The sequence below is a fragment of the Anolis sagrei genome, chromosome 2 (genome assembly GCF_037176765.1).
Source record: "Anolis sagrei isolate rAnoSag1 chromosome 2, rAnoSag1.mat, whole genome shotgun sequence".
NCBI lineage: Eukaryota > Metazoa > Chordata > Lepidosauria > Squamata > Dactyloidae > Anolis > Anolis sagrei.
The window spans coordinates 62138974-62151639 of record NC_090022.1 but is presented as its reverse complement, the minus strand read 5'-3'; the positions used below and the strand labels follow the sequence as shown (position 1 = coordinate 62151639).

At 37.5% G+C, this 12666-nt stretch overlaps 1 protein-coding gene across 2 annotated transcripts in view; it reads right to left on the bottom strand.

The window, feature by feature from the left end:
* The window catches only part of PHF2 (PHD finger protein 2), a 140819-nt gene that overhangs the window by 32959 nt on the left and 95194 nt on the right, over window positions 1-12666 (bottom strand). For both annotated transcript variants that reach the window (XM_060766005.2, XM_060766006.2), the window contains exons 6-11: window positions 10797-10983; window positions 6630-6792; window positions 4260-4347; window positions 2698-2804; window positions 1719-1810; window positions 754-843 (exon numbers count right to left, since the gene is read on the bottom strand). In XM_060766005.2, the coding sequence (XP_060621988.1) occupies window positions 754-843; window positions 1719-1810; window positions 2698-2804; window positions 4260-4347; window positions 6630-6792; window positions 10797-10983 (727 nt within the window). The remainder of the gene's footprint in view (window positions 1-753; window positions 844-1718; window positions 1811-2697; window positions 2805-4259; window positions 4348-6629; window positions 6793-10796; window positions 10984-12666) is intronic.

Below are 12666 nucleotides of genomic sequence, written 5' to 3'. Positions count from 1 at the left end.
TCATGGCTGGAATCACTGGGTTGTTGTAGGTTTTTCGGGCTGAATGGCCATGTTCTAGAAGCATTCTCTCCTGACGTTTCACCTGCACCTGTGGCAGGCATCCTCAGAGGTTCTGAGGTCTGTTGGAGACTAGGAAAATTGGGTTTAGAGTTTCCAACAGACCTCACAACCTCTGAGGATGCCTGCCACAGATGCAGACAAAACATCAGGAGAGAATGCTTCTAGAACATGGCCATACAGCCCGAAAAACCTACAACAACCCAGTATTTCACTTATGTCTGACTTTTTTGGCTACTATGGGGCAAGTGAGTTCTTGCTCTGATCCTGCAGGTCAGCCCTTATGTCTAAGACCATTCCAACTCACTGACAGAGTAAGCACAATTAATTTCCACTGGTTTCAGTGAGGCAAACACTATTATGTAGCATAAGGCTACATAGTTCTATTTGAAAGAATTTTTATAGTATTCAAAAAGCGTACATCTTCTTTCTCCTTGGTAAATTTAAACCACCAAATTAGGTCCAAATTCAGTATATGGTACCAGTGAAAATGTATATATATCTTCATAAGAATACATGTGGCCTCTTTTTTTTTTTTTTACATAATCACAGCTGCATCTATATTTTTGAGGAAAAAGAATACTGCTAGTCTTACAAGGAACTTTTGGATTTGAATTAGTGTCAACAATTCACCAATTAGATGCAGGGATGTAAAACATTTGACAGTCTGTGGAGAAATAAAAGAATAATACCAACCTCACTTAATCTTATTTCTTTGGCAAGGTCCTTAATGAGTTGTGCTGGTTTAAAATGTTCTGGGAGTTCATCTTCATGTTCCACTAAAGCCTTGAACACAATAAAGCAAAATACAAAGGCTTAAAAGTGTGTCAAGAGATATTATAATATTACACAGTTAAATTCATGTGTGACGAAATGTTACTGAGTACTTCAGTTTAAAAGAGCCTCAAATACAGCAGGGCTGGTTCTAACAAACAGAAGTTGAAATGGGCTGGATCTGTGAATAGAAATGGGTTAGATCCATCTCACAGTGGAAACACATTTCCCCCATGCTTTCCTATATATTGCAAGGAACCATGGTACCCCCCCCCCCCCCGCCACACACACACACACTGTTCTGGATGGTTTCCCACATATCCCTTTTTCCATTAAGAAATCCCCAATTCAAACTCTGCACCAGAGTCATTTTTATTAATACCTTCTGGCTTTTTATTATGATGATGCTTAACTCTTTTATGCTATTAGCTCACTGTAGTCATTATTTGTATTATGCTGTATTGCTTTAATGTATTTGCACTTGCTTGGACATTGTGTGTAAACCATCCTGAGTCCCCTCAGGGAGACAGGGTGATCTATAAATAAATTGTTGTTGTTGTTGTTGTTGTTGTTGTTGTTGTTGGGCAGGTCAGTATGCTCCTTATAATTAAATCTAATTTGGTTAATGTGTCACTAAAGCTATCCTCTGGTAAGAATTGGACATGAACTCCCATCCACCACAAAACCTTATCTGCAGCTTACATATATTATATTTGCTATTTCTGAGGCCATGTAGTTCATGATACAAAATGTGAGGTATAAATAAATTATTCTACTTTTTTCATATTTTCGTTTTTATTACTATTGTTTCTGCTGCCAATAAGGTTGCTCCAAATACCATCCCTATGGAGTACCTTAGAAAATCTATAATTCAGAAAGAGACTTACCTGCTTTTTCGTCCAACATCTGAAAGCGCCATTGAGAATTTTTGCTCCTTGGACTAAATGAGGAGCAGGCTGCTTTCCAGCTTTGTGCAATGCTAAACATAGAAAATAATTCAATGCTATTTAGTGAAAACCAACATACTTTTACGCCTGTAGAGTCATAATAAAAGAAATAAGCTTTTAAACATACAACGGAGAGGTCTACAAATATGCAAACAATATAATAAACAGACTGCAAGGAGAATATGCATGGTCATAAATCTGCAGGATGAATTTAGAAACTAAATTTGAAAACTGTCAAATTTTTTATTTCTGCTCAGTACATTTCTTTTAAGGCTAAATAATGAATTTCTTATTTGGGGACAAAATGCAAAACATCTGAAATCTCTGACAAACCAAAGCTCAAGTTGCCATTCAAGAGATTACTGTTTCAAACTTATTGGTTGTCTTTGGTAGTATGGGATTGGAAATCTGCTTGCCCACGTGATCTTTTCCTATAGTCTTGAAGTGATGGCCTATAAGAAAGCTCCAGAATTTTGAGCAGAGGTAGCTTCCATGAATAATAGGATCCTTTTGTAAATTTCCTCGACTTTACTTTCTACAAACCCAGTCACATTTTAGCTTTATGTACCATACTGTCCTCCCCCTGGCTTGCAGGAAGAAAGGGGTGGATAAGCTCCTTGCTCAGTCAGACTTTTCACTGGTAATACAATATGAAGTAATCAATGTTAGCATTCATCAGCAAACATCAACATAGAACCTTAGTATCCTATTGGATACAGAATCTAAAACTTTGTAATTGTTCATAAAACTATTTGAATATATTTTTTAAAAAGTTACTTCACTGAGTTTCATTTGGACCCCAAAACCTCATTACTCAAAACTGTTAGGTATGACTGTGAATTTAAGTAAGCATTAACAGGAAATAATATAATGGTTTGGGCTTTAATGAGATGGAAACAGAAGGCACTCTTCTATTTACCTTTGAATGATTCAAGCATGTGTCTTCCTGTATACCAGCATGCCGTTTCAAAGTTAGGAAATTGGGTTAAACAGACAATTTTTAATCGTCTTTCAACTTCATAGGCTCTATAAAACATAGTAAAAAGATATTTCAGCTGAACAGATCAAAAGAATCTTTGTAAAACAAAAGAAATGTTTGTGCCACCACTGCAGTATAAGACATATATGTGTTACTTTGAATTTCAAGTGTTTCTATCAACCAGTTTACTGGGAAAAGCTATGAAAATGATCAGTATAAGAAAAAACCCTTTACATCAGTGGTTCCCAACCTTTTTTTAACCAGGGCCCACTTTGACCAGGACCCACTTTGACCAGGGAATACTCTTCAACATTAGTACCAAAAGGGATGGAGCTGGTTAGCTCTGTGGAAAGGAGCAGAAATAAAATAAAATAAATAAAGAGGAAGGAGGTATGTGGACCAGATTTTCATACCTATGGGCTACTGCTGGGCCGCGGCCCACAGGTTGAGAACCACTGCTTTACATAGTTCTTCTTGATTTTGAGTATACAGCTATTACAATAGGGAATATTGTCTAAAGATTTATTTAGACAATGAGACAATATTCTTTAGAATATTGTCTAAAGGATATTGTCTCATTGCAAAACAAGAATATTAAATATTACATTCCTAAAATATATGAGAAGAGCAACAAATGCATGCATAGAATTAAGTCATATTTTATTAATGAAAGGGTGACTTGGAGGTTTCTCATTCATAGAGTCATCATAAGTCAACCAAACTTGACATCAGTTAAGAAAAACAATACTGCATAATATGGAAGCTGAACATTCTTATTCAGTTGATGCCTAATGTGAAAATTTCACTCAGACATTCAGCGAGCCAAAATTACTATTATTAATTAATATAAGATTTTTTTCAAAGTCTATGACAAAGGAAAATGTCATTACTTGTTTTGTAATGTTAATTGATTTTTTACTAAATTTATGGTAATTCAACATAAGGAGTATAGTAAGATTGAGTTCATGATTATAATGATCACAGAAATCAAGAAAATTGCTAAGTATTTCAGTGTAATTCTACATTAGAAACTGAGAAAATACTTAGTTGTTTTCACAACATATTAAACTAGGACCAAGATGAAGGGTCATGCAACAAGGATGATAGAAAGCATACTTTCTGAAACTGATTCCACATGGCAGCCTTCCAGCCTACCACATCCTACTCCCTGGTTTTTAATCTTGAATGAGATCCTGCTGAACAGGGCATGTGCTATTGTGGGTTGATTGGGAAAAGGAGATCTGCTTAACTTCACACACACTGTTTTCACAGATTTCATTTCCATCGTCAGCATGTTCCACACAACTTTCAGTAGGCTTTCTTGATAATTTGGGCAGCACTATAAGGGAGCTAGAAGGAACCATAAGAAAGAAGAGCAAGGCTTTCTCCTCCATCAACCCCAGTGTATGTATATGCCTAGGTCTGGATCCAAGCAATGATATAATTACATTATGACGCAGTTAAATATTATTATCTAATAAAAGCATCTACAAGTACCTTACCTCATTTGCATTTCAACACTTAAGCTATGTAGAAAATGCCCTGCAAAAGCTAGGCAGTCAACAGGAGTTAAAGTTGCATAAATCCATCCTGAAATAGAAAAGTGAAAACATTTCACTTTTAAAAACAGAACTAAAACCAACCAGGCTCTTGGTTGCTTATGGTCTACTGTTAATGCATATTTATTTCTTCAAATGGGATCACAATGCCTTTTTTCTAGTCATGGAATTTTTTTTCTTTTAAAAAGCTCGCTCAGGCTCCATTATAACCATTGTATCAGACACACCCCTCCGTTTTTCAACAGAGATCAGAGTATAAATTTAGTTCCATAGATAACTAAGAGGTGGATTAAAACTGGTAAACATGAGGAGCCATTGAAAGCTACAGCACATGGGCAATGAAGCTTAAGTGCTATAAAAACGTAACAAAGGGGCAGGGGATGGTATGATGTATAGCAGGGATATGAGTCCAGAGTTGGGCAGTTACTTGACTTCCAACAAGTGCTTTTCTTATTTATTTATTTATTTATTTATTTATTTCGGGTACTTCTACCTCACCCTTCTCAACCCCCTAAGGGGGACTCAGGGTGGCTTCCAACCGGCATATGTTGATGCCTACAATTCACACAATAAAATACATAGTAACAATAATTATAACAATTAAAACATTACATTAATACAATAAAAATACAATAAAAAGCCAGCCTGGTGGCCATCGTTTTGCCAAGTCTGTAATCAATAATTTCATTCTGCTTATCATAGTCTGTTTCCAAAGCTTTAGTCGTCATTGTCCATTTTCAGTCTGCCAGATTACCCAAAGGCTTGGTCACATATCCATGTTTTTAATTTCCTTCTGAAAGAGAGGAGGGATGACGATGATCTAATTTTCCCGGGGAGTGAATTCCACAGGCGGGGGGGGGGCCACCACCGAGAAGGCCCTGTCCCTCGTCCCCGCCAATCTCATTTGTGACAAGGGCGGGGCCGAGAGCAGGGCCCCTCCAGAAGATCTTAAATTCCTAGGCGGGATGTAGAAGGAGATACGTTCGGACAGGTACACTGGGCCGGTGCCGTATATATATTCCAACTCCAGCTTTCTTTCTGCACAGTCTAGCAGATACACATCTCTGAATCTAGATATGGTGGCTTAAGTTGGAAGTTATGAGTGAAACATAATAGGTGAGAAAGAAGAAAAAAATATTCTAGTGGATCACCCTAAGAATCTGTGTAGTTGACACAGTGGCCATTCAGTTTCCTGTTGGAAGTCTGGTAGTGGAGCATGAATGTAGCTGCATCTTCCATTGTACACTCCAAAGTAACTGATGCAGGGATACTCCCTTTGATATTGGAGGTGATATGTAGCCATCCCAACTGCTATCTATTGATGCTCCCAACTCCCAAGAATGTTTCCAATCTACTTTGAAAGCCATTTAAGTTGGCAGCTGTTATGTTGTGACAGTGAGTTCCACAATGTAATCATATGAAAGGAAGCGCTTCCTTTCATCTCTTACTATTTACTTTCACTGAATGATCCAAGTTTCTAATATTTGGAGAAAGCACGATAGGTTCATGTTATGAGAGAAGGAGAAAGACCACAGATTATCTTATGCAGCCTTGTCCCATGCAATTGCATGCATTGCTCCATATTAGACTTATCTGCTTTAATGTGTAACACATCTATAATAGAAAAAATCCAGAAATTAAGAAATCCTATGAACTGTCTCAATTGGGCATGGCTTTTTTAGCCTAATATACTAATATAAAAAATCCCTTTATCAAAATAAATAACAATCCTCTAACAGTGCAAGATGTGAATTTCTCCAGAACTCATAATCAAGCTAAGTAGTTTTAAAAAATGGGAGAGGAAAAAGGAAGGATAGAGATACTATATTTGGCCAGAGGTTTTAATCTCGAGTACCACAATCCCACAATGGATATAGTGGACTTGAAGACACAAAATAACTATAACAAAATAGCTCACTGGGTTTTGTTTTTCAAATATCCAGAAAGATTTGGCTACATTATTTAATTATTTAATAATGAGTTCAGCGCCATTACTGGCAGCAGGAGACTGATTGATAAATAACCTCCAAATGGCCTGTCCATGAGCTACCTATAATAATTGGTTTTGTTCAGGCTTTGTAATGAAATTGTGGCAGAATATTTGAACCAGGGCCTCCACAGCTTCCCAGGCAGGGACCAATATGGTCTAATACATGATATACCAGTTCTATTACACTTACAAATTCCACACTTTATCATGTATGCATGTGCACACCTTCATTGAAAATGACACGCAGTTTCTACTTTCAAGATTCAAATCAACGAGTACATTCAGTATAAACATTACATAGTTAATTGTAACAACATCCTTACCTGATGGGATAAAAAGTGTTTGTCCTTGTTTCACTGTGCATTTGTAACATTTATCCACTTGATCAGCAAAAAACATCTCACTATTGTTGGCTGCTGACTGCCAGCGTTCATAAAGGGAAATGTTTGCAGAGGTTGGCTTGATGAGATAAAATATTTTTTCTCCCTGAAACAGAAACAGTGCATTTGTTATCCAAATCAGCTGAAACCACATTGAATGTCTTTTGAACTCTTTCAATCCCAACAGTTTCCAAAGAACATCTGGGGAGGACAGATCTTTTAAGGGGCTCCAGAATTACCTTCCATTTAGTCTCTTCTCTGCCTCTCTTTGGTTAGTTGAGCTGAACTGTGTCTTTAGCAGCATGATTTTTGAAATGATGACTGATGTTATCACTTGTATTTTTAGTTGACTGTGTATTTTATTATACATTATTGTTAGCCAACTTGGATGTCATACAGTGTATATATTTAGCTAGTAAGAGAATAGCGAAATTGGAGGTCATTCAAAGCAATGCTTCTCAAGCTATCTGAAGGGGACCAGAATTGTATTGTAGCACTGGAACACTTTATTTATTCTTTCCTGGAAACTTATCATGGAGCAGAAGCCCAATTTGAGTAGCTTTTTTCACTTTGCATATAATCAACATTGGCCAAAATAAGCTATTCCTCACAGGCCCGTAGCCAGGATTTCGTTTCGGGGGGGGGGGGGGGGCTGAATTTTTTTCAGGGGGGGTTTCGGGGGGGCTGAGTTTGGGGGGGGGCTGAGTCTGAGTGAAAGAGGGTCTAGCCTAGCAAACTTTTTGTATCATTACCCCAATACCCCCATGCATATGGGATATATTGAGTATAGTGATCAGATTATGATATGAATAAACATAACAGTTTAAGTAATGCACCAGTAAGGCCTTTTCACGAACCACCATGAGAATTTGGGGGGGGGGGGGCTGAAGCCCCCCAAGCCCCCCCCCCCCCCCGGCTACATGCCTGATTCCTCAGGAGTATAACAACTTTATTTATGTATTTATTTATTTATTATCTATTTACCACATTTATACCCTGCCCTTCTCACCCTGGAGGAGACTCAGGGCTCTATAAATTACTCTATTTATATTCAATAAAATAGCCTACCACTTCAGACATGACTCTGCTGCCACAGTGACTGCATGAAGATATACTGTATTTCCTCGCACCACGTAATACTCACACCCTTCATTCACTTGCCTGCACACCTGTCCCCTTGGAGCTATGGAGCTTCTCTCAGCCAACAACTGAGAAAAGCCCCATAATGCGGGCATGCAAATGAGAGAAGTTTTACTCGTCCAAATGCCTGGCTCCTTTTCTTGGAATTATTTTCACCACGTATTCGCCACAACCATTTTTTTTCAATCAAAACTGGACTAAAACGTACAATTATTATGCTGTGAAATACAACTTATAAGTTTAAGAGATAAGCATGCATATTAAAACTAGAACTGTGGTTACAAGCAAAGTCCGCTGTATATAGCTGTACATATTCCTGAACAGTGAGGAAACCACAGAAATAGACATCTTATAGTGCAGTTTTTCACCTCACTTGGCTAAGACAGCAATGGAGGCTGGCAAGTTACATACCAATGGACCAGGGAATCTATGTTTTAGTCTGAATTTCATGGAAACTGAATCGGACCCCATCTACACTGCCATATAATATAATTCAAAACTGCATTATATATTCAATGTAACTTCATAGAATGTAGTTCAATACCGTTAAACTGCATTATATGACTCTACACTGACTATATAATGCAGTTTCAGACAGCATTATATGGCAGTGTAGATAGGACCTGATACTAAATCAAATAAATTCAGCAGTTTGGATAGCTGTTTTACATTGTACAAGATGTAAAACAGTATGAAAACCCAAGTGGATTCACAGTCTCATTGGCATAAAGCCCACTAGAGAAGACTGATCTAGTGATGGAACATGAAAGAACTCTCATGCTCTGCTCCTGGAGCTATTTCCATCTTCCTTCCTGGCATGTGGGAACACACTCCAAACTTCTACCCAGTTATACTTTGAGCACAGGATTGATTTGCCTGTGAGTGTAAATGGGCTAAAATATAAATAGCCTGTATTAAGAAATAAAATTTATTTATTTCTTAATTCTGGAATTTGGTTACAGGAGTATATAATTTGCAGAAGAAAGTATTAAAGTTTGATTAAAGACATGTAGCAAAATGGGGTAAACACTTAGCAAATGTTGGGGGAAAAGTTTCTTATTACAGAAATAGCATTATTTTTAGTACACAGTGACACAGGTCTATCAAACACTGTTCATAGTGTGCAACATGTGATCAGGTGAATGGATGCATTTCTATCAAACATTTTTTGAAGGCAGGGAAAGAGTAAATGAATTTATCAAAATCCCAGATAATTTACCTAGCACCCCATACACAAAACTGTGGCAAAGAGGCTTGTTTCCCAGCTAAAGTGTAAAACAACTCCAGAAACAGATTTCATTTTCCTCAGAATTTTTAGTATCTAACATTATCTGGTGGCTTCTGCTGCTGACAGCTATAGCGAACTATCAGTTAAACAGGGAAATTCAGGAAAACGTATGGTTGAAGATGCAATACACAGCTGATTATTATTTCACCAACCAAATTCCGTCTACCAAAGGGGTCAAACAAGAATGCATTATTGTCCCTGTCTTGTGTAATTTGTACTTCAATTGTATTGTTGATGTCCTTCCGTGCCTGAAAGACAGCTACATAGATCTCTACCCTGTTGTAGGTAGAACATACAGTAATTCTGTCACAGACTGATAAAATTATTAGGTGCATTTTTGGAAAACAACATCCAGTGAACCATGATAAAGACCAATGATTTTTTTTTCAGATGTTACAAACCTCAGAACAATTACTCAAATATCTGAGATTAGTATTAAAATCTCCTCATATGTAGTCAGCCCAGCAAAACGATGTGTCAGAAAAATTATAAGAAGTATTCTAAACTTATTGTACTTTTTTGGATGAAGGAACACTACTTCATCCTCGTAGTTGCCCTGAGTCCCCTCGGGGAGATAGGGCGGAATATAAATAACATTTTATTATTTCATTATATTATTATAGTGGTTGAAAATTTAAAACTAAGTTCACAACCCAGTCGCTTTTTAAAGCATAGAAACCTGGTTGATATGAGTATAAGAACATTAGAAACTGTGCTGTCTACATTTCTTAGACTTTTTTTTAGCACCAATCAATGTTATGACTATGGTTTGAGATGTGTTTATACACAGGCTTGGCCAAAACCATGCATTTCCTGGCTGTAGCTGCATTTAGCTCCAATGGGTTTGTTCCCTTTTGTTCAAACAGATTAACACAACAGAGGCAGAGTGAAAATTGTTAATCTGAAACTGAACATAATTGCTCTTTCTAGTCAAGAGTTTTGTATTAGATTACAGTATTTATTTGTTTATTTGCTGTTTTTGTATACTGCCTTTCTCAGCCCGCAGTAAACCCATTTAAACAATGGTTATTAAATACTGCAGGCCAAAATAATTTGCCTCTAAGGGCAAAATTCTGCCCTTGGTTTAGACACAGTTTATCTATTTTATTGATTTCTCATTATTCTAATTATACTATTTAACATAGATGAAACATTGGGAAGTTTTCTCAAACACACATTTAAATGTGCTTCTGACATCAGTACTTCACAGGCTGTAGAGGAGAATCCCATTTGAGAACCAGAGATGTATAGCTGCAGATAGATGTATCAAACCATGGTCCACTGAGTTTTGTCATTGTGTTCCTTGTATGGAGACTCACATTTATTATGTTCTCAACCAGAGCACTCAGCTGATTATTATGCGAATATGACAGTATTTGTACAGTGACAGTATTTGTACAATGCTAGTATTTGCACCGTTTTATACTAGTCATGTTTGCTCATATACACTGTAGTTGTTAATACTGCAATGGCCATTGACTTGAGGTAAATAAAATTTGACTTGATATTATGACCTTCTATAAGATGCATAGTAAAAAAATAACTATCTAAAGCCTCTTTATATGTATTTTTCAAATGTCAGCCTTTCACTTTAGCATTTGAGCTGATATGGGAACGGAAGAATGCTTAGTGAAAACAGCTACAATAACATTTGCTGTTAAAAGAGGAATGAATCATCTTACTTTTAGGACATGGTACCAGGCAGAGGCTCCACCGGAGTCTATGTGAAAATCTGTATAGCTGTCCTTCACACAGATCAGGCAGTATTTGGTCACTTTGGGTTTTGCCAGCAAAGCATCATCCGGCCAAAAATTGTGTACCCAAGAGAGTTTCTTGACTATGTCAGGAGATTCTACAAAACTGGACATTCTGTTTAAAGATAAAACAAAATGTAAAATATATTAATTAATTTAAGGCATACTGTTAGAAATTGTCTTGGCTGACAAATTTCCACGGCTAGTTTTACAACATGTCATGATACCTGATAAATGATGTGCCATGATGCTTGTAAAGAGGGAGCATTTGTAAAAGACATCTTTGGGGCTTATGAGCACTCCCTCCATTTTTTTATATTCAGTCTGTGACATTCATTGCTTGTATAGTCAAAATGTGCTGGAATTCAGATGAGAACGTCCTTTGAAACGAATTTCTTACTTGTCTTGTAATTACTCATGGTGAGATCTGATGTCTTATCCTTAAGACATCAGATCTCACCATGAGTAATTACAACCTGTTTGGACTACTATAATATGCTCTATTTTGACATACTTTTGAAGATTGTTCAGAAGGTTCGGTTGGTCCAAAGAACAGTAGCCAGACTTATCTTGGTCAGGTTATAGAAGGTATACTATTAAAACAAACTCCACGGCAGCCAGTTTAATTCTGGACACAATTCAAAGTTGTTGTAGGTTTTTCGGGCTATATGGTCATATTCTAGAAGCATTCTCTCCTTTATAGGGCATAATCAACAATCATGCCCTATAAAGCCTTATATGGCCCAGATCCAGGATATTTGGCAGACCATTTCTCCCTGTATAGCTATCCCTGTGCTCTGGAACTTGTTGTCTTTCACTTGGCATATTAAAAACGTTTCATTCCAACAGGAAACAGGATGGTGTAGTTGTTTGAGTGTTGGACTACGACTGTAGGAGTACGGTCTGAATCTTTGCTCAGTCATTAAATCCACTGGGTGACCTTCTCTCAGCCTCAGAGGAAGGCAATGGCAAACCTCTTCAAAACAACTCTTATCAGGAAATCTTGTGATAGGTTAGTCTTAAAATTGACTTGAAGGGACACTCTAGCAACAAGGGGAATGTTGTATTAATTTAAACTGAACTGACTGGTTAGACCACATCTGGAATATTGTGTCCAATTCTGGGCACCACAATTCAAGAGAAATATTGACAAGCTGGAATGTGTCCAGAGGAGGGCGACTAAAATGATCAAGGGTCTGGAGAACAAGCCCTATGAGGAGCGGCTTAGGGAACTGGGCATGTTTAGCCTGAAGAAGAGAAGGCTGAGAGGAGATATGATAGCCATGTATAAATATGTGAGAGGAAGCCACAGGGAGGAGGGAGCAAGCTTGTTTTCTGCTTCCTTGGAGACTAGGACGCGGAACAATGGCTTCAAACTACAAGAGAGGAGATTCCATCTGAACATTAGGAAGAACTTCCTGACTGTGAGAGCCGTTCAGCAGTGGAACTCTCTGCCCCGGAGTGTGGTGGAGGCTCCTTCTTTGGAAGCTTTTAAGCAGAGGCTGGATGGCCATTTGTCAGGGGTGATTTGAATGCAATATTCCTGCTTCTTGGCAGGGGGTTGGACTGGATGGCCCATGAGGTCTCTTCCAACTCTTTGATTCTATGATTCTATGACTGTAATAGCTCAATGTCTTTTTAAAATTGCATTTCATTCTTTTAACTTGAAAGTGTGTTTTCATGCTGTGAACAGTTTAATTCTGTTTTAATGCCCATTTTTTCTGAGTTTTTAATTGTACTGTTCTTTCAAATTCTGAATGGCTTCGAGTTTCAATTTTGGGAATACAAATAAATATCA